The sequence below is a fragment of the Nestor notabilis genome, unplaced genomic scaffold, assembly GCF_000696875.1.
Source record: "Nestor notabilis isolate BGI_N333 unplaced genomic scaffold, ASM69687v1 scaffold10507, whole genome shotgun sequence".
Classification (NCBI taxonomy): Eukaryota; Metazoa; Chordata; class Aves; order Psittaciformes; family Psittacidae; genus Nestor; species Nestor notabilis.
The window spans coordinates 1-25,475 of record NW_009936126.1 but is presented as its reverse complement, the minus strand read 5'-3'; the positions used below and the strand labels follow the sequence as shown (position 1 = coordinate 25,475).

The 25,475-nt window shown below is 37.3% G+C and overlaps 1 protein-coding gene across 1 annotated transcript; it reads right to left on the bottom strand.

Moving 5' to 3' along the window:
• Positions 1-233: 233 nt before the first annotated feature.
• LOC104400096 (orexin receptor type 2-like) lies at positions 234-21,101 on the bottom strand. Its single transcript, XM_010018187.1, has 7 exons — positions 20,928-21,101; positions 19,175-19,418; positions 11,863-11,978; positions 5,171-5,391; positions 3,635-3,756; positions 2,327-2,527; positions 234-710 (listed from the first exon to the last, which is right to left on the bottom strand). The coding sequence occupies exons 1-7, from the start codon at positions 21,075-21,077 to the stop codon at positions 517-519; spliced, it is 1,248 nt and encodes a 415-aa protein (XP_010016489.1). The 5' UTR covers positions 21,078-21,101; the 3' UTR covers positions 234-516.
• Positions 21,102-25,475: the final 4,374 nt, after the last annotated feature.

Below are 25,475 nucleotides of genomic sequence, written 5' to 3'. Positions count from 1 at the left end.
CTTTGAGTTCATGTCTTCAAAGCATGTCTGTGCTTAGAAAAGGTAACATGCAATCTCCCCATATCAATCTGAAGTGAAACTTCCATAATGAGTGCAGAATTTACAAGTGAATTAGCAGAAAAAGAAGTGCAAAATAATTCCAGGATATCACTAGTGCGTAAGTAAGCATTCCTTGTAAATAAGTCACTCATTTATAGAAACAGGATATAAATAAATGTTTGAGACTTCTTTCAAATATTTAGAGTTCTTTATATAATACATTTTAGAACATTCCACAGCATCTAAAATATATAAAAATAAATATCTACAGTATTTACAAAGTATGATACAATCCAATCTCTAAAAAGACTTGTAAAGACATGTTCTTTAGCTCATACTGAGGTAAGTAGGTTTCTGTAAGACTGAGAAGAAATAGGAGAGGCAGTTGTTATGAAGGAATCCTTGTCCAGTAGTAGTCTGTAACGCAGCTAAAAGCATGTGCCATTCTCTGGTGGTCTTATGTTTATTGAGCCAAAGTCATCCTTGCTGTAACTCCATCGAGGTAAGTTTAGTTATGCTAGGGACAAATTTGTCCCACTCCTCATTCTCTGTGTTGCCAGTGTCTTCTGCAGAAACCCTCACAGCTTCATCTAAATTTGAATTCATGTTCATCCCTGGTATGTGGAGCTGCAGTTCAACTGATTTCATTGGGCTGAGTGTGGCTGGGATACCTGTAAGAAAAAACAGAGATTTTAACATGATTTTCCTGTTTGTATCAGGCAGTTGAGTGGCTTATCCTGCGATTGCCACTCTCTGACTACTATGCAGGTGGTGACTGATTTACAAAATGGTCTGCCAGAAAATGTTCCAAACTGCACTTGCAAATTTTAAGTGAAGTCTAAGAGGATTCCTGATGCATAAACCTTAATCATCTTCTTACTTTTAAATTTTTTAATATGTTCTACTACTTATTTAATATGCATTATTTGGTAAATTGCCATGTAGTTCCTTATCCAGATGTCACTGTGACCAGCAGAGCACTACAGCTCCCTGTATACAAGTCAATCATAAAATCACGGAATAGTTTGGGTTGGAAGAGACTTTTAAAGATCACCTAGTCCAACCCCTCCTCCATGAGCACAGTACAAGCAGTGGGGAAAAAATGATGACAAATAATAGATGTAGAGTAAAACATAATCTACATCCACACTATCATCTGGGTTTTGTGCCTGTAACCTTGCCTGTGCCATACATATAGGAATGGCAACTCTACTGGAGAAGAGCAAGGTGAATTCAGGCAAAAAAACCAAACATTCTTTTTATAGTAAATGTAAAGAACAGGCTTCTTCAGAGGTAATTTGTTTAATTATTTTTAGATATACATTTAGGAGAAAGTTAGCTGACCTTTCTCTGTTATCCATATATAGCTTATATAGTCCTAGCCTATAGTATGTGAGATAACTCCTAGACAACAGACATTCACATCCCTAGAAGAGAAGGGATGAATCCTGTACTTGCAGTCCTTTGTAAATTTCTGCTGGGATACAACATCTAATGTAATGAGACATCAAATAATAAATTATATGCAATTTTCCATCTACTCACAAAGCTAGGGAATTGCACAACCATTTCAATGTTTACTCAGAATTGGGAAAGCTTGAACAATTTCCATCTTTCATTTCAGACTGTGTTCATTTGTTTATCAGCCCGTATGGGAGAAAAATCAAAAGTGTCTCCCCAGCTGTTCCTGAATGCACACAGTAGCTCCCTTCCCCCACAAAACGGAAAAGAATAGAAAATGTGAGAAAATAAATTAATGTGAATTTCATATTTAATCAGCTTAACCCACATCAGAATGCATGGTATGTAGATCATCTGAAATAGTCAAGGACATTCAGGTATTTGTTATAAAATATACCACAACTTCAGAGAACTATCTCTGAGTAGAATATAGTTGTTTATAAACACATTGCAACTCCAGGGATAATGATTTTCATACTTTCAGGTACCTGTTCTTTGTTTACTTATGAGTTTAAAGGAAGTAGGAATCCAAAGAAAATATTTATATAAAATATTATTACCTTACACCCTCCCCAAGTGCAACTCAAGTTTTGAAATAAATGAGATGAAATTTTGTTTCATCAATATATAACTGAAGTTGAAGCATATTCTATAAAATATTTCTTGTAAGTTACTTTCCTTACAGTCAGTTCTTAGTTGTAAACACCCTTCTTTTCTTGCACTGTGCTCTGATTCAAATAGTGGTGTTTGCACAATTAAATTTTACTTCCACAGCATCAAAAGAAACAAAGACAAGTATACTACCAGTAGGTAATAGGTGCAGTACCATTTGCTGGAAGTGTGCTTATGTTGGTCAATACTACGTGTTCTGAAAGTTTTGAAACGTTATCAAAATTGCTGATCTGGGTGGTCAAGGATTTCCGACTCTCTGTACTCGCATGACCTCTGGTGAGCCGTTCATCATGGTGACTGCGAATGCCAAAGATGCAACAGGAAAATGCTGCTTTAAATTCTTCTCTAAATTTCCCTGTCAACCACAAAAAAGACTCATGAAAAAAAATGTACCACAAAGAGTGTTTTATCAAACTTTAAAGATTAGAAACAAGCAGCTATCTAAAGCAAAATTAACCCAAACCACCCAGATGTTCTTCTAATGCAGAACTAGGAAATCACAATTTCATCATCTTGGAGAAAGACAAAAAACATATAACTTTTGTAAGAAGATACATGAGATGTGGGTATGAAGCCTAAATTATTCTTAGCTAGACAGAATGGACAAATTAGAATGATTTACGAAATCATTTCATGGATAATCTGTTGATTAATAACATATCTAAGAAAAACAGGTAATTGAGCAATCATAGGCTTAAATGACTGAATCATTACCTGACGTGAAATGAGAGGGCATAGCTATTTATATTTCATCTTGAATACATTTTAGGAGGAGATTCAAAGTGTTCAACAGCCCATTAGTCTGCTTTTGGGGCTCAGAGTATATTTTTCAGATCATCCTCACACTACACACCACAGAAAACTATATGGGTAAATATACAGTGAGCATCAATAGACTTTTACCTCCCTTTATTTAGCTGTAATACCACCAGTTTAAGTTCTGATTCTGCTGCCATAGCCAAATAAGACAAATACAAGCTATGACAAATCTATACTGATAAGTAAACAGCACCCTAACTAGTTCTTTGGCCTTGAACCTAATCGGCACAGTCTGCTCATGCAAGTACTATTACAGACTCACAGCCTCCAAACCCCAGTACCTGCATAAAAAATGCCAACTGGAGACAGTCCCTGGCCTGTGCTACCTTCCAGACCGTATCTAGGGAGAGTTTAGGGGAATGATAATTGTTTCAGACCAAAGTAATGCCAGGGACTTCTCTACCACATTAATGGCATGAGAAATCAAATTCAAGCACTTGGACTGAGGCCCTGGCACAGTTTAGTTTAGTTATAGGTAGATAGCCTGAAGGTAATGGGATACTTCAGGCAACTTTCCCAAGAAGAGGATCTAGCTCCCACCGGAGGAGCCGGGCTGATGTTACACAGTCATTAATCTTATTTGCTATGGCTCATTACATTCAAACTATACATTAAATGTGAATTCTAAGTAACTGTAACTTACCACTGAGGAAGTTATAAATAATAGGATTTGCTGCACTGTTTGCATACACAAGCCAGTGTGAAAACGTGAACCAGGCGTATACAGTTTCTCTGTCATCAGCATGATTAAACATCCCCAAAACCCTACAGAAAAAGAAAAACAAGCCTGAAAGATGGCAAAACTAGAAATCATATAAAATTTTGGCATGTTCTAGCTTAATTTTATCTCCGATGACTCATTTGCAGTATTACAGAAAAGCTGGCTCAACAGAGCTCCGTTTCTTGAGAGAATAAAGTCCTCTCCTCATCCCTCAGCTTCCTATCTCGGTGCTTTAGCACAACAGAAATCATCAGTACTTTGCAGTGGTGAAGATACGTGACTTTTCTGCTGGGTAACCAAAGTCAACTGGTTTCAGATAAACCAAGAAAAGATTGGGAAAGTTGCTTTTGACCTCATGTCATTGAGGTCATGTCATGACCTCATGTCACTGAGGTTCTGCCATGACTTCATGTCATTGAGGTTCCCAGCTCTAGGCCCACATTCCAATAAACAAGGGCTCTGGAATTCAAACGTTACTGAACTAGCCCCAGAACTGAGGCCACAGTAGCAGCTTCTGTCCAAAGAAATCTCCTTTGCTTAGATTCCTTACACCTAACTTTTGCCATTTAAGTGAAAATCTAACTATGGACCTATCCCGCTATTGTAGTCAAGGCAGCCTGTAGTTCCGCTATGATTCAGATTGTAGGTGGCCTGAATTGCCTTCTGGAAATACTTTTTTTTTTTCTCCACATTGCCTACCAAGGGACTTGAGAATGAAAAGTACTTAAATTACGACTCAGGAAGCTCCAGAATTGAGTGGGATGTATTTAAGCCTTCATATCCAACTTGAAACTATTCCTTAAAAATTGAAATGTTCCTCAAGCAGCAATAACAGGCTAGTTATTTTTTAGGATATTCAAATCTTCTGCTATATGTCATTATTTATTGGTATTCCAGAGGGCTCATGAGATATAACTATAACAAAGCCTTGGCCTGTCAGGGACGTACAAAAACCAAGAGTATATGAAATTTTGTCTCAAATGAACAGGAGAGAAAAGGGTAAAAAAATGAAACACAGGCAAACTGAAGTGTTAGCCTAAGGTCTCAAAATTCTACATGATGGGTGTTCGAATCCAGCATTTCACAGTCCTCAGAGCAAACCACAACGATACACTCTCCTGCTAACCTTCAGCTGTTGTTTTAGTTAAATGCACTTCCATGGGTGCAAGTACAGCAAACAAGCTGTAATCCCATGTAAATGACGGGCTTTAATGAGGAGATAGGCTAGATAATTTTCATAAGGAAGAGCTTGCTAATAAGGGTTAAGACAAGTACTACGAATAGGTCAGATATATTTTTTTCTTGCAACTGTATGGTTATCATGAAATTATTTCTTCATCATGAAATACGTAAGTTTATCCTTTACAAGTATGTGTCAGAATAACAGGAATCTCTTAACAGCTGGTTGTTTTTAGACAGAACATCTATCAAGTGTTTAGATTTTGGCATAAACTTTACCTTTTCAAGACATTGAGGATGCTAATTGGTAGATAGCAAAGTGCAAAAACCAGGAGGACAACCATTAGCATACGTGCTGTTTTCCTTCTTGCACGAATCTGTTTTATTTCAGCTGCCACAGCACTAATCTTTGACTTTGTTGATTGTCCCAGCCCTCGGGGCTGTGCTGAGGACTGTAAAGGCTTCCATTTTTTCTGAACGACAGAAGAAGTTCCTGGGATCTAAGACAGACAAGATAAGGGACAATGTGAAAAAGTAGCACTGTGGGTAGCTATAACAAGAAAAATAGACATGTTGACATATATAATTTAAGCTTGCAGGGAGAAGCAGGGTCTTTTTATTAAATTAATTGATTTAGCTGGAAGAAACAAGCCCAATTTCAGACACACTTGAAGGACCGCATAAAAATTTGTGTGCAAGCCAAATATTCAATACCAAACATATAAATACTAAAATTTTCTTTACTTGCATTTGCAAATATCTTGCCTTGTCTGTGCCTTTCAGTTTATCACACCAGCTGTATGGCTGCAATTATGTTGCTGTAAAGTTCTACATTAAATATTTTGTTGTATGGCAGAGTAGTTTACCCCAATAATAAGCTGCTAATTTAAGATACTAAACAGCTTTTCAGCAGTCCAAAACAAAGATTTAAAGCCTACTTACTCTTAAGTGCTATGAAACTTCCAAATACGCAATTTAGATGACAATGAAGCAGCTAAAGAAATCACGGCTGAAGTATGGCTCTCCCTGAGAAGCTCTTCAAAACTGAATGTACATATAGTGATGAATACAGGGGAATCATGGAAGAGTGCCAAGACAAAGGAAGAATTAGGTTAGCCAAAGACACCCTTCAATGGGTAGATGTAGCACCGTGCTATTAAAAAAAAGAAAAAAAAAATCTAATTTTTTGGTTTCTGTGCCCTCACAGAAGCCAAGCCAAATAAAGCAGCTTTGCTTCAGTTCTTTGAAATTATTTCCTGCCTGCAGCCAAATGTGAAAGACTACAGATGGCAAGGACTTTCTCAGACAACTCTATTACAATGACATTTATAATGTTTTCAATGTTATATATTGTGAAAACCTTTTGGGTAGAAACATAGTTTTATTCAATTAGTTCAATTGTCTGTGGGGCCACTAGTCTCATGGGTGTAAAACAATTCATGTTTAAAAGCATCTGCAAAATTAAAATTGTCTACTGTAATCTTTTAAAAATCAGGGCTTATCCACATAAACTGACCAGAAAGAAAATGGAATATCAGAAAAAAATAAGATAAAAATGGAATACTTGTTCTAAAATAAAAGCATGAAGATTCAGAATTGTTCTTGAATACCTATTATGTTTTGGTTTGGGTTGTTTGTTGTTTTTTTTTCTTTTTTTGGGGGGTGGGGTTGGGGTTGTTTCTTGTTTGGGTTGGTTTGTTGTTGTTTTTTATTAATAGCTTCCTTGTGCAGAAAAGCCCTTGACTTAGAATTTATGTGCACTGTCAAATCTGATTTACAGCTACTAGAATGTTTTGGCAAAGTTGTGTTGTAATGAACAGGAAATCAATGAAGCAGAAGAGGGAATATATTATAACATAAGACCTCATAGCAGCCTTCCAATATCTGAAAGGGGCCTACAAGGATGCTGGGGAGGGACTCTTTGTTAGGGACTCTAGTGGTAGGACAAGGGGTAATGACTTTAAACTTAAACAGGGGATCTTTAGGTTAGATATAAGGAAGAAGTTCTTTACAGTGAGGGTGGTGAGGCACTGGAATGGGTTGCCCAAGGAAGTTGTGAATGCTCCAACCCTGGCGGTGTTCAAGGCCAGGTTGGACAGAGCCTTGGGCAACATAGTTTAGCAGGAGGTGTCCCTGCTCATGGCAGGGGGGTTGGAACTAGATGATCTTAAGGTCCTTTCCAACCCTAACTATTCTATGATTCTATGTATTTTTTAAAAATGTGTCTATGGACATAAAGCAAACTTTGCACTTATTTCTACCGCAAGTTCCCACTTGTTCAGCTGAAATCAGAAGTATCAGTTTCATACTTGGACATGCTTGTCTTATTGCAAGGGATTTAGCCTACTCAGCTGTGGGGTGGGCATACTGCAGTATGTCTTTAATGTAGACTACTGAGATAATATGCTTTAAGATTCTGATTTTGGCTTATCGGGGTACTTGATTTTCTGTTCTTCTAATTTTGAAGCAGAAGCTTTTCCTTCACTCATACTAAGTTACCACATTGTAGCAAGAACTTGAGATAGAAGCAGAGAAATTCAGCCAAATCTCTCCCTCCTGGTTATGCCAAAGATTCATTTGAAGAAATAAGTGACCAGCTTTCCTGGTAGCTAGATGCAAGTTAAATGAAGAAAAACATTATCATGGCTCAAAATTGTAAATGGCTATTTCTACAGAAATGTTAGGCATGATTGTGCACGTGGTTTGTACCTGTGTGTGCAGACAGAAGGGACTTTTTTCATATTTAGTCTTTAATCACAGAATCATAGAATCAGAATCATAGAATCATAGAATAGTTTGGGTTGAAAGGAACCTTCAAAGGAGCAGAAGGTGATGAAAAGGAGGACTGTATACAGTGTATAGTCTTACAGTATTATATATTAAATTTCTAAATCTTGAGGGATTTGTATTGAGAGCCTTTTTTAAGAGTCCTGTTTTCCTCAGTCCTTCAGTGGCATATATGTGGGCTTTGTTACTGTTAACACCAATAGGCAACAACAAGAATTTTATCAGTAACAAGAATAAAAAGAGCATGTCGTGGTTTAAGCCCAGCCAGCAACTTGGAACCACGCAGTCGCTCTCTCACTCCCCCGCCTCTTCCTTCCTCCCCCCGCTCCCGGAGGGATGGGGAGGAGAATCGAAGGAATGTAACTCCCACAGGTTGAGATAACAGCTCTCCAGTAACTAAGGTATAATACAAACCACTGCTGCTACCAATAATAATGATAAGAGGAATAACAAGGGAAAAGGACACAACCGCTCACCACCTGCCGACCGATACCCAGCCCGACCCGAGCAGTGATCTGGGCCTTCTGGGTAACTCCCCCCAGTTTATATACTGGGCATGACGTGCTGTGGTATGGAATACCCCTTTGGCCAGTTTGGGTCAGGTGTCCTGCCTCTGCTTCCTCCTGGCTTCCCCTCCTCTCTGGCAAAGCATGAGACTGAGAAAGTCCTTGGTCAGAGTAAACATTACTGAGCAACAACTAAAAACATCGGTGTTATCAGCATTGTTCCCAGACTGAAAGTCAAAACCACAGCACGGCACCAGCTACTAAGAAGGAGAAAAAATGACTGCTGTAGCTGAACCCAGGACAGAGCAATATACCCGTAGATGCATAGTTGAACCAGTACCATTTAAGGATCATAACACTTAAGAAGTGTGTGTGCATGTATACAAAAATATTTACAAATATGTATTTAAGTAAACACACATACATGTATTACATACATTGTGTGGGTGGTTTTTAACTGAAAATAATTTTAGGAGGAAGTAAAGGTGTAATACAGTCACCACCATGCAATTTTAATATCTCACTTGTGCAAAATCTCCATTATTCTGGCACATCCAATTTGTGCCAGGGGAGGTTTAAACTGGATATTAGGAAAAATTTCTTCATGGAAAGGGTTGTCAAGCATTGGAAGAGGCTGCCCAGAGAAGTGGTTGAGTCACATTTCCTGGAGAAATTTAAAAGACATGTAGACATGGTAGCTGGGGACATGGCTTAGTGGTGGGCTTGCCAGTGCTAGGTTAACTCTATATCTCTACAGAGATATAGACTTATGATGAAAGACGAAAGAAGAAAGGAGACTGTAGCAGTATAAATAAGGTCACCTAAGGTACTTTGGTAAGCATTTCAGATACAATGGGAGAGATCTTTCTTCTTCCTATAATAAATCTTTCTGTTGCCTTTTTCTCTCTTTCTCTCCCTCTAAGCCCTTCATAGATATGAGCAAGAAGGAGTCTACATTCAGTCTCATTGCCTTCATATTTTAATGCATCTCAGTGCCTATCCAAGGTTGCTGTAAGCCAGCAGTGTCACTGAACCTGGTCTCAGTGCTGTGAAAATCGAAGTCCTGAGTGACAACATGGGAGATTTGATGATCTTAAGGGTCTTTTCCAACCTAAATGATTCTATGGTTCTATCTCTATCATTATGCATGTATAAGTATACACACATCAGCATAATGCATATATTTTCTTTTCAGTAATGAATCAGTTATACAGATAATTGTGGAGAATTTGTGTATTTCCAATGATTCACTAAAAACCTACTAGCTGTGTACAAACATGCACCAAAGTTGCAGTTATTTTCTCACACACCTTTCCTCTGTCCCCTCAAATTCTTATCAAGGGGTTTATAACCAGAGGAAATCTCTCAAAATGTAATAACTTACAAAGACTGGAAGGGTTTACTTCAGCTGCCAAAATGAAAATGGGCAGGGTTCCTAGCTATTAGTATGAATGGGCTGTAGCGTCAATGCCTTTGGACATCAGTAAATTGAAGCAAACAGTATGGAACTCAATAATAGAAATTATGTATCAATACTTTCATCATAAGTCCTTTCAGTTCTATTTATTTGTTCAGAAGTTACTTCTAATCTCCTTAAAATCCACAAGAGATCATAGCCTGCTAAGTCACTACTTCCTTGCTAATAATTAAAATAAACTACAAAGAATGCTTGGTCTTTGTGGCATGGTCTTGTCTTCACAAAGATGAATCATTAATGCGAAGATTGCAAAGCTTATAGTCAAAGGTCTGTTTGAAAGACACAATCAGCAATTTCAAGAGCTATTGCACAGAGTACAGTAAGGATAGCTTGTAAATCTATCTTACCTTCAGTTATGTGAAAATTTGCACGCACACTTCATTTTCAAAAACAACCCCTAGAACAAGTGTAAGGTATAGAAAGCCTCTACTGTTGGCTGTGTTTTTTCTATCACATATGTCTGGGATGCTTATTGTACCTTGCAATAGGATTATTATATTTAATTGAAGTTCTGGAAAACAGCATGAGTTCTTAATTGGAACTATTATCAAAGAATACATTTAGAGCACTGCATTCATTTACTCTACATGACTGATTATGGCACACCTGTTGCACTTAGGAAAATGCCTGTCTGCAGACAAGTCACAGTTGATAATACATGTGCAGTGGTTTTAATTTCACTTAGTGCAGCCTCTTACACATAGTGCTATCATTTATTCCAGGAAAAGAGATATCTGTAATTTCGCATCACTGATAGCTCTAAGCCTGTAGCAGTATTTGTCTTTTTGCCACTGGGAAAAAAAGGATCATCCAAACTTTGTGAGCATGTGAGATACCTAGGGAGAAGAAATACTGTGAAGAAAAAATAGGCCAACTAATACAACTGGGGAGGAAAAAACCCAACCCAACAAACAGGTTGGTTTCCAGTCATTCAACTTCTGCTCTGAATCTGAACCAGGATTTTCAAGATATGTGCAGGTTACAATCACTTTGCATTAATTTAATGGACAGTTTGAGACAATAGGTAGATTGTAAAGAAAGTACAGAAGAGAAGGTTAAGAAGGAATATGGAGAACTGAGTGCTACAGGGCAGATAACTACTTAGCAGTGCAGAGCATCTTAGAACCTTGTTAGACGGAATTTAATTTTCAGACTGAGAAAAGCCTTTCTTCTGGTGAAGAATCATAGAATCACAGAATGGTTTGGGTTGGAAAGGACTTTAAAGATCACCCAGTTCCAACCCCCTTGCCATGAGCAAGGACACCTCCCACTAGACCAGATTGCTCAAAGCCCCCCAATTCAACCTGGCCTTGAACACTGCCAGGTACTGGGCATCCACAACTTCACTGTGCAACCTGTTCCGGTGCCTCACCACCTTCACATTGAAGAACTTCTTCCTAATTCAAACCCAAAAGAGATTCTCAAGCAAGCAGCACTTCAAATTGCTGGAGGGGAAAAAACCTTTCTGAAAACATTCACATCACTTTTGCCACTTCAATTCAAATGTTCTTTGTGTTTGTTTGCTTGGGGTTTTTGTTTAGTATTTCCATTTTCTTTCCTGAATTTTTAATTTGAAGCTTGCAAAACAGATGTTCACATTAGAAATCATGCCAATTATTTGTCAATAATTCACATCAAATGTTACTGATATCACGTAGCTTCATATCAGGCAATTCCAGTCACACAGTTTTTCTGATAGTTGGACTTTCTAGTCTAACATTTGTTCAGGCTGGAACTGTTTGAACCTGAGATTTTGTAGAATGAAAAATAAAAACAAAAAATTGCACAGACTACTAAGAAAATGAGAAGGCCAAACCTAAGTTTTGACAGCTACAGGAGATTGTAGCGGTATAAATAAGGTTACCTAAGGTACTTTGGTAAGCATTTCAGGTACAATGGGAGAGATCTTACTTCTTCCTATAATAAATCTTTCTGTTGCCTTTTTCTCTCTCTCCCTCTAAGCCCTTCATAGATATGAGCAAGAAGGAGTCTACATTCAGTCTCATTGCCTTCATATTTTAATGTATCTCAGTGCCTATCCAAGGTTGCTGTAAGCCAGCAGTGTCACTGAACCTGGTCTCAGTGCTGTGAAAATCCAAGTCCTGAGTGACAACACGGAGCATATAGACAAGAAGGTTGTACATAGGAATCTGGGTATAGTCACAGCAGCAAACAAATAGAGCTATTGTTAAGTGACTTACCTGGCGACACCACAGCTTTCGAAATATTTGCAAATAGGCCAACACCATAAGACACAGTGGTGCCATGTATGTCACCAGAAAAAAGCATGTGTGATACATTTTGGGGTAAACCTCAGCTGGAAAGAGAATTCAAATAGGAAAACTGCATTTAAACATACACACATTTCAAAATCACTTTAAGCCAAGTTATTCATACAGATATGCATGAGTTTTTCAAACATAATAGGTTATAATGGAAGATGCATCCAATAATATTACAGATAGGATTGATTTTTTAATCACTTCTATATACATTCTCTTTCTCTTATAAATATGCTTTTATCTCAAGCATCTCTTAGATCACATTATTTCTTTCATATCACACTATTACTTTGGGTTATTAAGTCTTCAGAAGTTTTGCTTCTTATTAAATCTGTGAAAGATACAACATTTCTTTATCTAACAATAGCTAAATAATTATCCAACTTATCTCATCTTTGACGTATTTAACAGGTTGTGTAACTCTAGTTTTAATTCTGCAAAGGTTATTACATATCCCTGAGTAAATTGCAGTCTCTCACCTATAAACAGAGAACATAGACTACAGCACACAGGATGCTAATGGAAGGAGAGAACAGACATTTCTGAAATCACTTTTCTGTGGCAGAATAAATGTGATTAAAGCTCAGTGATTTTTTAAGAAGACTACATTAAAGAAAAAATAGAATCAATTCAGTCAAGTGCTGTAATCTGAGGAAATTTCTAGGATTATTTTTGACTCAGCTGTAACAGTAATGAGTTTGCTACCATTGTGTTCTAAATTCCTGTGTACTTCTTTTCAAAAGACAAGTTATGAGTGTTATTTGCTTACAGACAAACATCTTACAAGTGTTGAGAGTGTATTGTGTTTCAAGAATGTCATATCATAAGCTTCATCATTAGATTATAGCAGAATGTGAAGTGGATGTCTGGAAAACTTGCTTTCACTTTTGTAACGTCAAATATGATTTGGTATCGTAAAATGTCATTATTAATTATAACTTAACATCTATAGATGGCCTTAGAAAAGGAATGACTGCTATGGAGAGTGATAACATGCAGCAGAAGACAAACTGCACTTCATGAGCAGTTAGACTGCATAAAAAACCCAAGCGTTGCATTTTGGCTAAAGACGGAATGTTTATGTTAATTTCCAGAATTTCTGAATGTTTCAGGAAGATCTGCAATTGCAACTCTGTATCTTACGAAGGTTCGATAAAAAAAAAAGAAAAAAAAGGAAGAAAAAGAGACTTGGAGAGTTGCATGAGCTCAAAATGTTAAGTCAAACTGATTTTCTGCCTGTTAAGGTGACTGTAAATGTGGGCCCTATCAAACAAGAGGTCCTTTCAAAAGCCAGGAGAATCCCTGAGAGTTTTGTTAGACAAGGACATACAAAGACTTGGCCCATAACCCTCCTAGAAGGGAGAAGTACACCTCCTTGCTAAAATCCCTATTAACACCTCTCTGTTAACATTATGTTAACTCCAGACTCACCCTCAAACCCAGGTTCGAGTAATATCACTCTCAGTTTTGGGCCCGAAAGTGCCAGCAGGTTCACCAATCAGAAAAACTTTGGTATCAGGGAAATAGAAATTTGCTATTATTTGCTATAGCAAAATACAGCCTGTATTCTTTGTTAGCAAAGGTAATAGAGACATTGCAATTATCATTTGACAACTTTGTTGGATCAGGGTTCAAAAAATTCAGATGAGCAGCATGTGGCTTCTTACTTGCTCTAAGATCCTGTAGCAAACCAGTTTACCATCTCTTAACTAGTAGCTGCAGCTACTACCTCTTGTCACTGTCTCCGGGGGAGGCAGACCATCTGGGGCAGCTTTTTTATAATAGGTGATAACCTAGATATGTATATTGACTGATGATCTCAAACTTGTTTTTGCATTCGAGAAAATGCAGCCTCCCAGCAGTCCTGTCATACTGTCAGGGAAATACCAACATGCATGCTTCACAGGTGGAGAGATTAAGGAGGAACTGGAGTAACGTGACTTACTGGGATCACAGGTCAGAACTGAAAGTACATTCTTTCTGCTCAGAAGGGGGTGCCACCTGCCTCATCAATGCTCTGCAGACAGCCAGGCCCCTTTCAGGTAGAAGGACAGGACATATTTAAAAGGCCATCTGGAGTTTATGGCTTCCAATTTAGCATTCCAAGTAAAGTGAAACATTAAATGAGCCTAGCTATCTACAAAGAACTGATGAACCAGGTTGGAGGAAGATCCTAACACTTGCCTTTGAAGTTTAGCCACCTGGAAAGTGCCAGCTGCTAAACATCAAAGGAAACCTATCCCTCCTCCACCCAGGGCAAAGCCCTTTGTAAAACCTTTCCCTAAGAAGCATGACTCTGTTTAGCTTCTCAAGCCAAAGAAAAGCTTTAAAGCTGTTTGACAATCACAGCAGTGAGAAGGAGGAAGGGCTGGTTTGGGATATCATTCGTTTATCAAGTGAGTGAGTTCCAGGCTCCTTGAATGAGAACATCAATCAGTCTATGGACCTGGTGAAATATCAGCTGCCTGACTGGGACTGCTGAGCCTCTTACTGTCAAGAAGAAGAGGAGGAAAGTGTCTTTCCCTTCCATGGTCACTTAATGGACTTCAGGACAGGGAGAGATTGTTCTTAGCTGGAATCACCTTCTCTTTAAGATGAAATTAATGATTCTCACAGCACCAGATGATATTTTACTGAAAAAAGGGACAAAAAGCAAACAGATGGTCGCAAGGATTGGACTGGGGTGAGATCAGCATTTCCACTCAGCTCCAGTCATGCAGTATGGTCACTCCACTTGATGAAGGATGCTAAACCAACCCTTCTTCTGTGTGCTGCCAGGACTATTAACTAACTTTTAAACTTTTCTAAAGCTTCCTTCTTGGCACTGTGTTCCAGTCCCAGACTGTTGTTCCATGAAGCAAGGAGGTAGAAATTTCTGGATTTTTGCCAGAATTTTACTGTGTTTGTGCAAATACATATATACATGTGTATAAATATACATATGTATACAAACTGAAAACATTCCAGACTCAAAAGATTTTGATTTGTCTAGCAAATTAAATACCCCTTTAAGCCATAGGTGCATAATGAAATTGGTACTCTTGACATCTTCCCTATGAACAGGGAAAAACAACAAGACTATCAAGTTTGTTGAACATTGGAAGAGAGTTCCCACGTTCCCCAGTCTTAGGAAGATACCTACAATATTTTGGAGTTTCCAGTATGAAGACGCAATGCAGCTGAAAGGGTATACTTTTAGAATAATGCTTACTAAATAAGGATGTTAGGAAGTGGATGTCCATAGTAGAGAAAATTTGACCACATGACACAGCCTTTTCCAAACTATGTTCCTGTATCAGAGGACTTACAGTTAGCTAATACTAAAATCACATTTTCAAACCTGATATATTATCCTTGAGTTATCAATTAGTGACAACACCAAGCATAATTTTAGTATTAGCAATATTCTTATTTTTTTCTGTTTTAAAATGTCCCACAAGTTTTTCCTTAAATTCTGAACACTTTAATAAACAGGATGTATAAAACTTCCTGTAATAATGCGATTTCCAGCTATTCGTTTTCCAGAATTAAGACAATATGGGTTTTGTACTATTTTATGACCAGTCTAAGAGGAAATGGAACACAAAGTCTTCCCTTTGTTTCCATTCAACCATGTAGTTTTGGGAAAGGATTATCTCCATATTCTATCATTTGGAAAGGGGTTGGCTAATGCACTTTGGCTAGCACTCATTATGTGAACAGCTCTAAAAGAATGTATTTAGCTGACTTATACACATGGAGAACTCATTTTAATATATATTTCTTTTATTTTGGCACTTTATCATTAAATTCAGCACATAGTAATTACAGACTATTATAGAACTGTGGCCAACACTGGCTCACTTAAGAGTGAGCCTGCATAGGTCACATGTTGGACCCTTCTGCATTCCCAAATAAAATATTGTTATTAGACAGTACTCAAAATGAAAAACCCTCAGCCTAAAATTGGCAATGAATTTTAATGCCAGAAGCAATTAAAAAGAAATTGAGCTCTGTTTTAGGCTGAACTATTGCTCCATTTCCAGTCACTGGCAGCTCTCCAACTGCATGCTTGAAATCTTATTAGTCAGGGTGGCCACTATTTGTTCACTCTTAAGGACCAAAGTGTCACAGTGCTGATCAGACCTTCTTCCAGACCCTCATCAGACTTGCATGGATTTCAGCAGCTGGATCTAAGTCTGGGTAAGGTACAGACTCCTGCTTTGGCATCTCTGGACATAACTTCCCGTTAGTTCCCCACAGCACCTCATGTTTCGGTGATCCTGCATTCCCAGAATTAGAATAGATGACCAAAACACTTTGGAAAATGTCATTAAGCTCTCCTTTTTTGCAGTCTCAACCTTGACAATTCACAGTTTAACATCATTGGGACACACAGTGCAAATAATAGTCCTCAAAATTTCATCATATGTACCCTAATTTTAGACAGCATAAATTATGTGCAGTTCTAAACAAAGCAGTGAACACCCAAATATAATCCCTTTCCTCTAAACTGGCTTTTCTATGGGATTTGTTCAGGGTCTCTTGAGTGTGTGCAGATCTACACCTTCACTTTCTCTTTGCAAATATAGCTTATTCATAGCAATATCAATATGTTTCTCCTTCAACCTTCTCCTAGTTATCTTTATTTGATGCTCGATATTCCCATAGTCAAAAAAGGCAAAACAAAATCCAACAAAAAATGCAACTGTTTTCTTTGAAAATACTAGCTTATTATTCCTTCTTCTGGCCTCAAGGCTCACCAGCTGCCCTGTTATCCATGTTCATTAGCTCTTCTCATTGGGGCCTTTGTGATTTCAAACCCTGGTTTTCAGTAGAAAAATTGCATCTTCTATGCTTTGGCCCAACTCATTGTCATTAGATATTTTCAATTGAATGGAAATCTTTTGTAGCTAATGATAATATATTGTTGACTATACATTTACTAGTTAATTCCATGATTTTAGCAGCCTACTTGTAACTTAGTGCATAAAAAGGTTCTTCTCTCAAGTTACTATGAGAATCTATAATTAGAAAGTGGAGAGGATTATTTTTTATGGATGGCTGAAATGCACCAGCAGAATAACTAGCAATGATGGTGCATTATCATTAGAAGAATAATTCATTAAAAAGGCAGCAGGATAAAAATAGGATTCTTATCTTTAAATGGAATGAAAACCTCCCCATTTCAGAAAACTTTAACATATTTTTAATATAAAATTATTTTCATTTCATGCTCACTATAAATTCAATATAAAAGAAAACCAACAAAATCAGTTTGGAGTGTTTGCACTTCATTTCTGAAGACACACACAAAAATAACTTTAATTCTATGAACAAGTACTTGCCTTTGTTATACTCCTTTCTACCTCTCCAAACACCGAAGTGAAGGCTCACAGTATAACCTGAAGATCAATAGATTTCATTGAACAAACACACTCCACAGGAGTAGAGTCTTGCAAATATGCGAGAGGTTCTTTTCTTTTGTATAATGGGTGCTTCAGCTCAGGCATATCTGTGGGCTGCAACTACTTCAGCACAGCACTGAATGAGAGGCACTCTTTTAAATAGTTCCAATGCTACCATGGAGTCTATAGTTCCAAAGCAACATTTTCATGTTGGGAATCAGAAAGTGGCCAACGTGGATCTGGAAATTTTTCGATTTCATTCCCTGATGAAATGCTCTTCTAACTCCCTAATTAATTAACTACATAATTTTCATTTCCTAGGTTGATTAAAAGAGTCTTTGTTGCAGATCTAGCCTTAAAGATGAAGGCATGGATAATTAGTTCTGCAATCAAAATGAGTGGACACAAATTGTACTTGGAGTGAATGCTGAGAAAGAAAATAGTCACATAAATTCTGCAGCATCCAGCAGCAGACAGGGATACAAAATTGTTCACAGATGAAGAAAGAACACTAGAAGTAAAGAGTAGATGTGTCCTGGCCAATGAAACAGCAAGTATAATACTCATAAGCACAACAGAAACTTGCACTAACCTATAGACTCACAGCACATCTGCACATCTTTGCCTGCAATGAGTGCCAGCTAGCTAATGGACATCTCTGCCCCCTTGTTTTGTCCTGGAGGACTAACTGGGATGAAGGAGATAAAGAACAGGGAATGTGATAGCCAATGTCTTCTTATGAACCCCCTGGTGACCCTGCAGAGTCCACTACCAGGTGAGAAACTTCCAAAACAGCACATGGAAGAACCCTCAGCAGTTCAAGCTGCTTAAGCTAGTTTATCACAATAATTAAATACAGGTGATTCAGTTGCATTTTATCTTAATTGTTCACATGATTGGAATCTTCTATAGAGACATCTCTTGGAGAGAATCTGATTGTTTTTAGTCTGACTTGAAGCTATTAAACAGGCACTTTTTAGTTATATATTTTGGCAAACTTGGCTTTATTTTCCTATGCGTGAATAATGGTATTACTGATGGTCATTATATCCAGTGTCAGAGTCACAGCATGTAACTCATATGCTCTATTAGCATTGGAGTTATGCCAGGGCCCACCAGAGTTGAGCCTTAACCATTTGGGTTGATGGCTAGCACCACTTACTATGAACAGAGGCAAAATAGAAGTAGTTACTCCCTGGCAACCCTTATGGCTTCTTACAGCTGAATTCAAATACAGAACAAGTTAGATTAAAACTTCATTTGGAAAGGCAGAATTATACTTCTTGGATAGAATAATTTGTAACTGATTACATTTACAAAGTTATTTAAATTATCTTGTCTACAGCAAATTTCAAATTTTAGTCTCACTACCCCATATTTATGACATGTCTCTAAATTTTGTAATGACAAAATTTACATTGAGGTCCCAGGAGAGGTCTATAAAGACAAGTCAAATATCAGCAATTTGCAAATGCAATATACCAGGTAATCAGAAATTTCTGTTCTCATGTAGCTATTTCTTAAGGCTAAATACTGAAGTCTTTGTAAACCTGCAATGTCCATCGATCACAGAATTATATAAGCCTCTGGGAAACATTAACATGGTCAAGACACAAGCCAGCCTCATTTATTTAAACTTGGTTTCAAATGTACTTGAAGTCTTAGCAATACAAAAGAAAACAGGATTTCACAGTATTTGAAAAATTTTAGTTCTAGGAAAGCTTATATAATTAAGAACATTTTGTGATATATTTATACAACTTTACTGAGTATTAATATGTCCTGATATTTGTATTACTTAACAGCAGTACAGATTCAGTCTTTATGGTCAATGACATACTCACCTCCCCAGTGCTCATCACACACTGTGAACAAGGTGGTTTTATTGGCTAATCCTGGGAACACACTGCTGCACTCCATAACAATAGCCTGAGGAATCATTATGATGCAGGACACTATCCAGATAATTATAATGCTGTTCCTTGCTCGCTTGGCTGTGCTTTTAAACATCAAAGGGTGACAAATTGCATACCATCGATCCAAAGCAATGCAGCTGAGTGTTAGTACAGATACAGAGACTGAAACTGTCTAAAGAAAAGGAAATATTATGTAAATGTGAATGTAATTATTTTCAGAGATCTAAAAAACCACATTTATTGTAATTTTTTTTCTCAGAGTTTTAGAAATTATTTGTATTTTCAACATAGTTAGTTCTTTATCTGCAATTATTAAATAGGAATTATCCCCAGAAAAAGATACCTTTTAAAATCACTTCTTACAGAATTAGAACAGATGATAACATCCTCTGCGAGAATCCCACTAGAATCAACAGGACAATTCAGATTAGGAAGCTACCCAAGCTGAGTAGGTGTAGCAGGGTCAGACTCTGATAGAGCAAATTTATACAAATCAGAATTTGCAAACGTCATCTGAAAAACTACTTTTAAAACATTAGACAACCAATTAGATGTTTTTTTTTAATTTGTAGCACGATTTTGCTTGTATGTTTTCTATGTTACATTTGGAAACCAGTACCACCATTTTGTCTCATCAGTTTTCACGGGAACAATGGAAACTCAGAGTCTCTTGAACAATCAGCTTAATGCAGACTAAATCATTTTATCTTCAATTCAGTATAGGAAATAACCTATCGCTTTGGTTTTACCCTTTCACTTTGTACACAAGATGATCATTTCACTTACTCTTTCGATTTTCTTCCACTACAGGAGGAAGATTTTCCTCCACAGAGGCTTTGAAAAAACTTCCATTATTTTGGTTGTATTGAGCAGTGGACATATCTGCTGGAGAACTCTTGCCCTTGACCATGTGGCTCTTCAGCCTACAGGTATCTGCTGAAAATATAAATTGTGCTGGAGGCACAAAGCAGATCACCTGCATACATTCAGAGTTCTGCTTAATTCTTTTGATTTTATAATGACTGAAAGGCCAAGCAGTTGTCATTCTAGTATGCCCAGTCAGTTCATATAACCAGCTATTCTTGGAAAATGTATTTGTCAATCATTTTGATGCAAATAATCTCATAACTAATCAAGTCCACTGGTTAAACAAGCGGTGACAATTACTGCTTAAGGCAGACAATCTGATCAGCTCTCAGTGAACACGAATGCTTTGACTATACCTAAAGAATGCAAAGTAAGTCTCAAAAAACATATGAAAGCCGAGAATCCCTTCAGAAGTTCAGATTCTCTGTCCTAGACACTTGTGTAGCTCTTTAAGTCCACACACACAGAGTAAAAATGATTGTAATTCTATTTACAGACATATTTATTGGTATAAATCCCTTCTGAATTCTTAAAAAAGATCATACACACACACACACACAAAAAAACCAACAAAAAAAAAAAAAAGAGCATCAGACAATTGTTTCAGAATGAGTATTGCCCAAGTCTAACAATCAGATGGAAAATATAGAAAAATATTTAGTAAGCATAAACATATCCTCAGCATGTACCCTGAGATATCTCCTTCAATAGCAGGCATAGACTTCTATCGGATTATCACTATTAGGAAGATACTATCGTTCTTTACCTTCCTTGTAAAATGGGTAATGTGTACACAAACACAGTAAAATAATACCTGCAAATAGGGAATCACTTTGCAGAGAGGCTGCCCAAAAAACCATGTTTCTGTGATGTCCACTACTAAAGTTGCTGGAAGACAAGTAATTGTGACGAGAATGTCAGCCAGAGAGAGGTTCACTATGAAATAGTTGGTAACTGTCCGCATGTGATGATTCTTCCACACTGCAATACAAACTGAATTTGGAAACAAGTTAGTGAGATGGAAATGACTTACGGATTACTTCAACAGGAGAACACCTGGCTTTGCAGAATTAAGGAAATGCTTGTGTCCTTTTTTTAACACAGAATATTTTAATATGTAGTTCAGAGTAAGAACCATGTGTTTTCTTTTAGAGTGGAAATAAGAGGGTACATGTAGAGAGAATTTCAGTACACAAAGAATAATTTTCCACAGACCACAGCATGGGAAATAGTCCAATATATAAGAAGCTTATTTTCCTGCTAGTTTATCTTCCCGAACTACTTGCACAACTTACTTCATGTCCATGTTAATCCATTGGCTCTAGTCTATGGCAATATGCATCTACATTTGTAAACATTTATCTTATGTGATACTTAATTCGAATTGCTGTCACAAAGAATCTTGTAAACTGTATCAAGACAACAATAATTTTATATGTTTTGCTGACCATAATCTATATATTGCATCTGCAGAGATCTGTAACAGTTGTCTGGGTAAGTCTGGGTAACTGTGATTTAAGGTAAGTAAATAAAGGCAATTCTTGCAGAATTAAGCACTACCCATTTTAAGTGTGGTGTATATTTGATCATGATTGCTATGATCAAAAGCAGCATGTAGCAGACACTTCACAAGATGTACCTTTAAAGCTTGTTTTATATCTTTTCCATCTTTCTCAATTTGAAATGCTTTCAGAAATGAAGCAAATCAGTCCTTTAACATGGTTGCATTAAATTCATAAGCTAATACATTTAAAATGCCAAAATTGAGTCTGAGAAACCAGCCTAAAAATAAGGTTTTTATTAACTTTGGAAGTAAAACTCGGAGACTGTAAAAATCAATGGCTTTTGAATGTTTTAGATTCAGTCACCAAAAGCTCTTTAAAAACTAATGCAGAAAATTTTCCAGAAACACCACAATAATTCTTGCAAGAAAGCAGTACAACTTACTGTACATCAAAGGTTCTTCTCCTGTAAGCAATAATTCATCCATCATGCAAATCTGGATGAAGATTCAAAGTCTCCTTAATCTGTTGGGATACAGCACTATGCTTAATTTAGATATATTAAACAGATCACAGAATGCTGAAGAATAGAGTTAGAAGGGCCCTGAAGAGGTTGTTCAAATCTAAAATGGAATCAGCTAGAGTTAAGCTATTTTCTTATTAAACTAGCTAAAATAGCTGGAAGAAAATACAGACTTTAAGGCACATAAACTCTTGAGATCAGACACTTCTTTAGATCCTAAGAAGGGTGGTGTGTGTCTATTTTCCAGCTGCATGAGTTGATCTAATAAAATATATTATTTCATTCCTCAAGTCTTGTATTGTTTGTCTTTAGACCGACACAACTACAGCAAGACTACCACTAAGGCATTGTTGTCAAGTTTATATTTTAAAATCTGTCACATTGAAGATACCATGCCTTTCTTAAAAGTGTTGTAGTGTTTAGCTATCTTTCCTGTTAAAAAAAAAAAAACAACAAAACCTCAAACAAACACTCTTCTAATGCCTAATCTAATTTTCATTGCTGCTATTTTACATCATCTTATTTTCCTGCACACAGGCAGGGATGATAGATTTTTCCCTGCAGTGGTGCTTCATATATGTAAAGATTTTTGTTGTATCTTTCCTCAGTTTTCAGACTGTAACTTCAGAACTCTATCTTTTACTTACAGATGAGAGGCTATGTTTACACATCTATGGATTATTTAGGACCAAGAGAGAGGAAGAGGTTAGGTGGCCTTCAGTTTCTGCAAGAGAAGGTGATTTCCAAGTTTCATCTAAAACTCCTGTTGTGCCACCACAGGTGTTCTTTGTATCTTTTAACATGTTGCAGACATGGTTCCAGATTCTATAGCTTGCTTAAACTTAATCTTTGCTATATATCTATCATGCTTTTGAAAATGCAAGTGAAAATCCCTCTGCAAAGCTCTTCAGTCTTGTACTGTTTTTGGAGAAAATCTCCCACATTATCCATTTCTTACATTGTTTTTTTCCTGAACACAGGATTTTGTGTTCTCTTAGCTGTAGCCTCCGATATCTCAAAGGCAAGGCTTGTAAATCAAAAGCTTAAAGGAAACATACAAATTAATTGTATTTTCTTCCTATTTGGGTGATTTAAGTTACGTACTAACGTAATTATTTCTATAGCTTTGCATTATAATTGTAACATAACTATCCAGAGCTTTATCACTGTCACTTGGTGCATGGGATCACTATAGTTGAAACTTGCAGACTGATAACGCAGAAGCAGCACCTAAGAGGGAAGACAATACATTACTGCCCCTCTGGAATGTTGTTCACAGTTGGAAATGCAATGCTGGGGGAAAAAAATAGCAAAAAATGTTTCATTTTTGATAATTTTAGCACTTAACACTGAAAGTGGAAAGATTTGGACTTTTACTCATGGCTTGTTCATTATGTTGAGTGGACATTATGGTCCTGTTTTGTACTTAGGTAAAAGTTGGTATTAAGTGGCAATGTTTTCCTGCATTTTTTATTTCTTTTGTCAATAGGAAAAAGTTAAGTAAAATGTTATTTTAAAAGTTCAGAGTTTGGCTACTTTGTTCTCGTGCTATGGTTTCAACAGTCCTGCATTCTACCTGATTGATTGAAACAATTCAGGTATTGTTTTCAGCCAAGGATGTGAGTGCCTAAAGGTGCAAGATGTAAGTGGGTATATATGCTCTTTGACAAGGCGTATTCTTATTCCTGTGCTGACCTGTCTGGGGAAAGCACCTGAACATAAACCTTACTTCTGGTAAAACAAATCCATTAAGTTAACATATGTGAGCTCAACCTCATCAGCAGCAAACTGCATCAGGAATCAATACATAGCATTTTGCATGTTGTGTTCAAAGCTTTCTATCAGTATGAGCAAATGAAACCTCATCATACCCCAGAGAGCTAAGAAAATATAATCATTCTCATCTTTGATGCAAGGAAAGTGAAATGCAGAACAGAAGTTGCTAGAGGCCATACAGTAAATCAGACCCAGAATAAGAAACTTGGACTCCTAATTCCCTGCTCTGTACCAAGATCACACTGGCTTAACCCAGATGGAATTTAGATGAACTTCAATACCTGCTACTCTTCAGAGAAATATAAAAGACTATGCCCCTTGCTACTCAGGGAGTAGCAGAAAAGCCAATGTACAGAGACCTCACTTGGAGTATTGTGTCCAGTTCTGGTGTCCTCAACATAAAAAGGACATGGAGCTGTTGGAGCAAGTCCAGAGGAGGGCCACGAGGATGATAAGAGGACTGGAGCACCTCCCGTATGAAGACAGGCTGAGAAAGTTGGGGCTGTTCAGTCTGGAAAAGAGAAGGCTGCGTGGAGACCTTATAGCAGGCTTCCCATATCTAAAGGGGGTCTACAAGGATGCTGGGGAGGGACTCTTCATTAGGGACTCTAGTGGCAGGACAAGGGGTAATGGCTTTAAACTTAAACAGGGGAACTTTAGGTTAGATCTAAGGAAGAAGTTCTTCACAGTGAGGGTGGTGAGGCACTGGAATGGGTTGCCCAAGGAAGTTGTGAATGCTCCACCCCTGGAGGTGTTCAAGGCCAGGCTGGACAGAGCCTTGGGCGACACAGTTTAGTGTGTGGTGACCCTGCTCATGGCAGGGGGGTTGGAACTAGATGATCTTAAGGTCCTTTCCATCCCTAACTATTCTATGATTCTATGGTTCTATGAAATTAGTCCTGAATTCTAATCTATGGGGGCGAGAGGCACCCGAAAGGTGTAAAAAATAGTATTTTACAAGCAAAGAAACACAGGATAGTTTGTTACTTCGGATTTGTCTGTTTGTGCGTGTGTGTGTCCCCTTTTGACCTCATCTGTTCTTTGCAGCATAGACCACTTTCCATTCTTTGTAAGGCACACAGCACAGGAGCATCTTAATTAGCATGTTTACATACTACCATAATAATTAAGTATTCTAGGAATTTATTCCGTGAATGTATACAAAAAATGAGTTTGTGTAAAAATGCCTCTGAGATAAAGTATTTTAAAAACAAGTCAGTTTTTCCCCTCCTCGTTGCCCTCTGCTGGTTGCAGTTATTGTTTTCAACTTGCACAAGCATTGGTAATGTTTTTTCAGTGCAAGGCTAAATTGAGCTCTGAGGATTTGCTGCAAATTATTTGAATAGGACAGAATGGTATAAATGACAGAAAGTCAGTTCACTATATTCCTTCCAGATTCGATGTCCTTCGGAGTCTATTACAGTACAGGTTATTAAGTAGTTTTGGACAATAGCTTTAGTGATATATGAGTGGTTTAGCAGATCATTGAGAAAGATGTTCTAGCCTGTGTTTAAAACCTATTATTATATATAATAAGTATATTATTTAACATAATGCATTA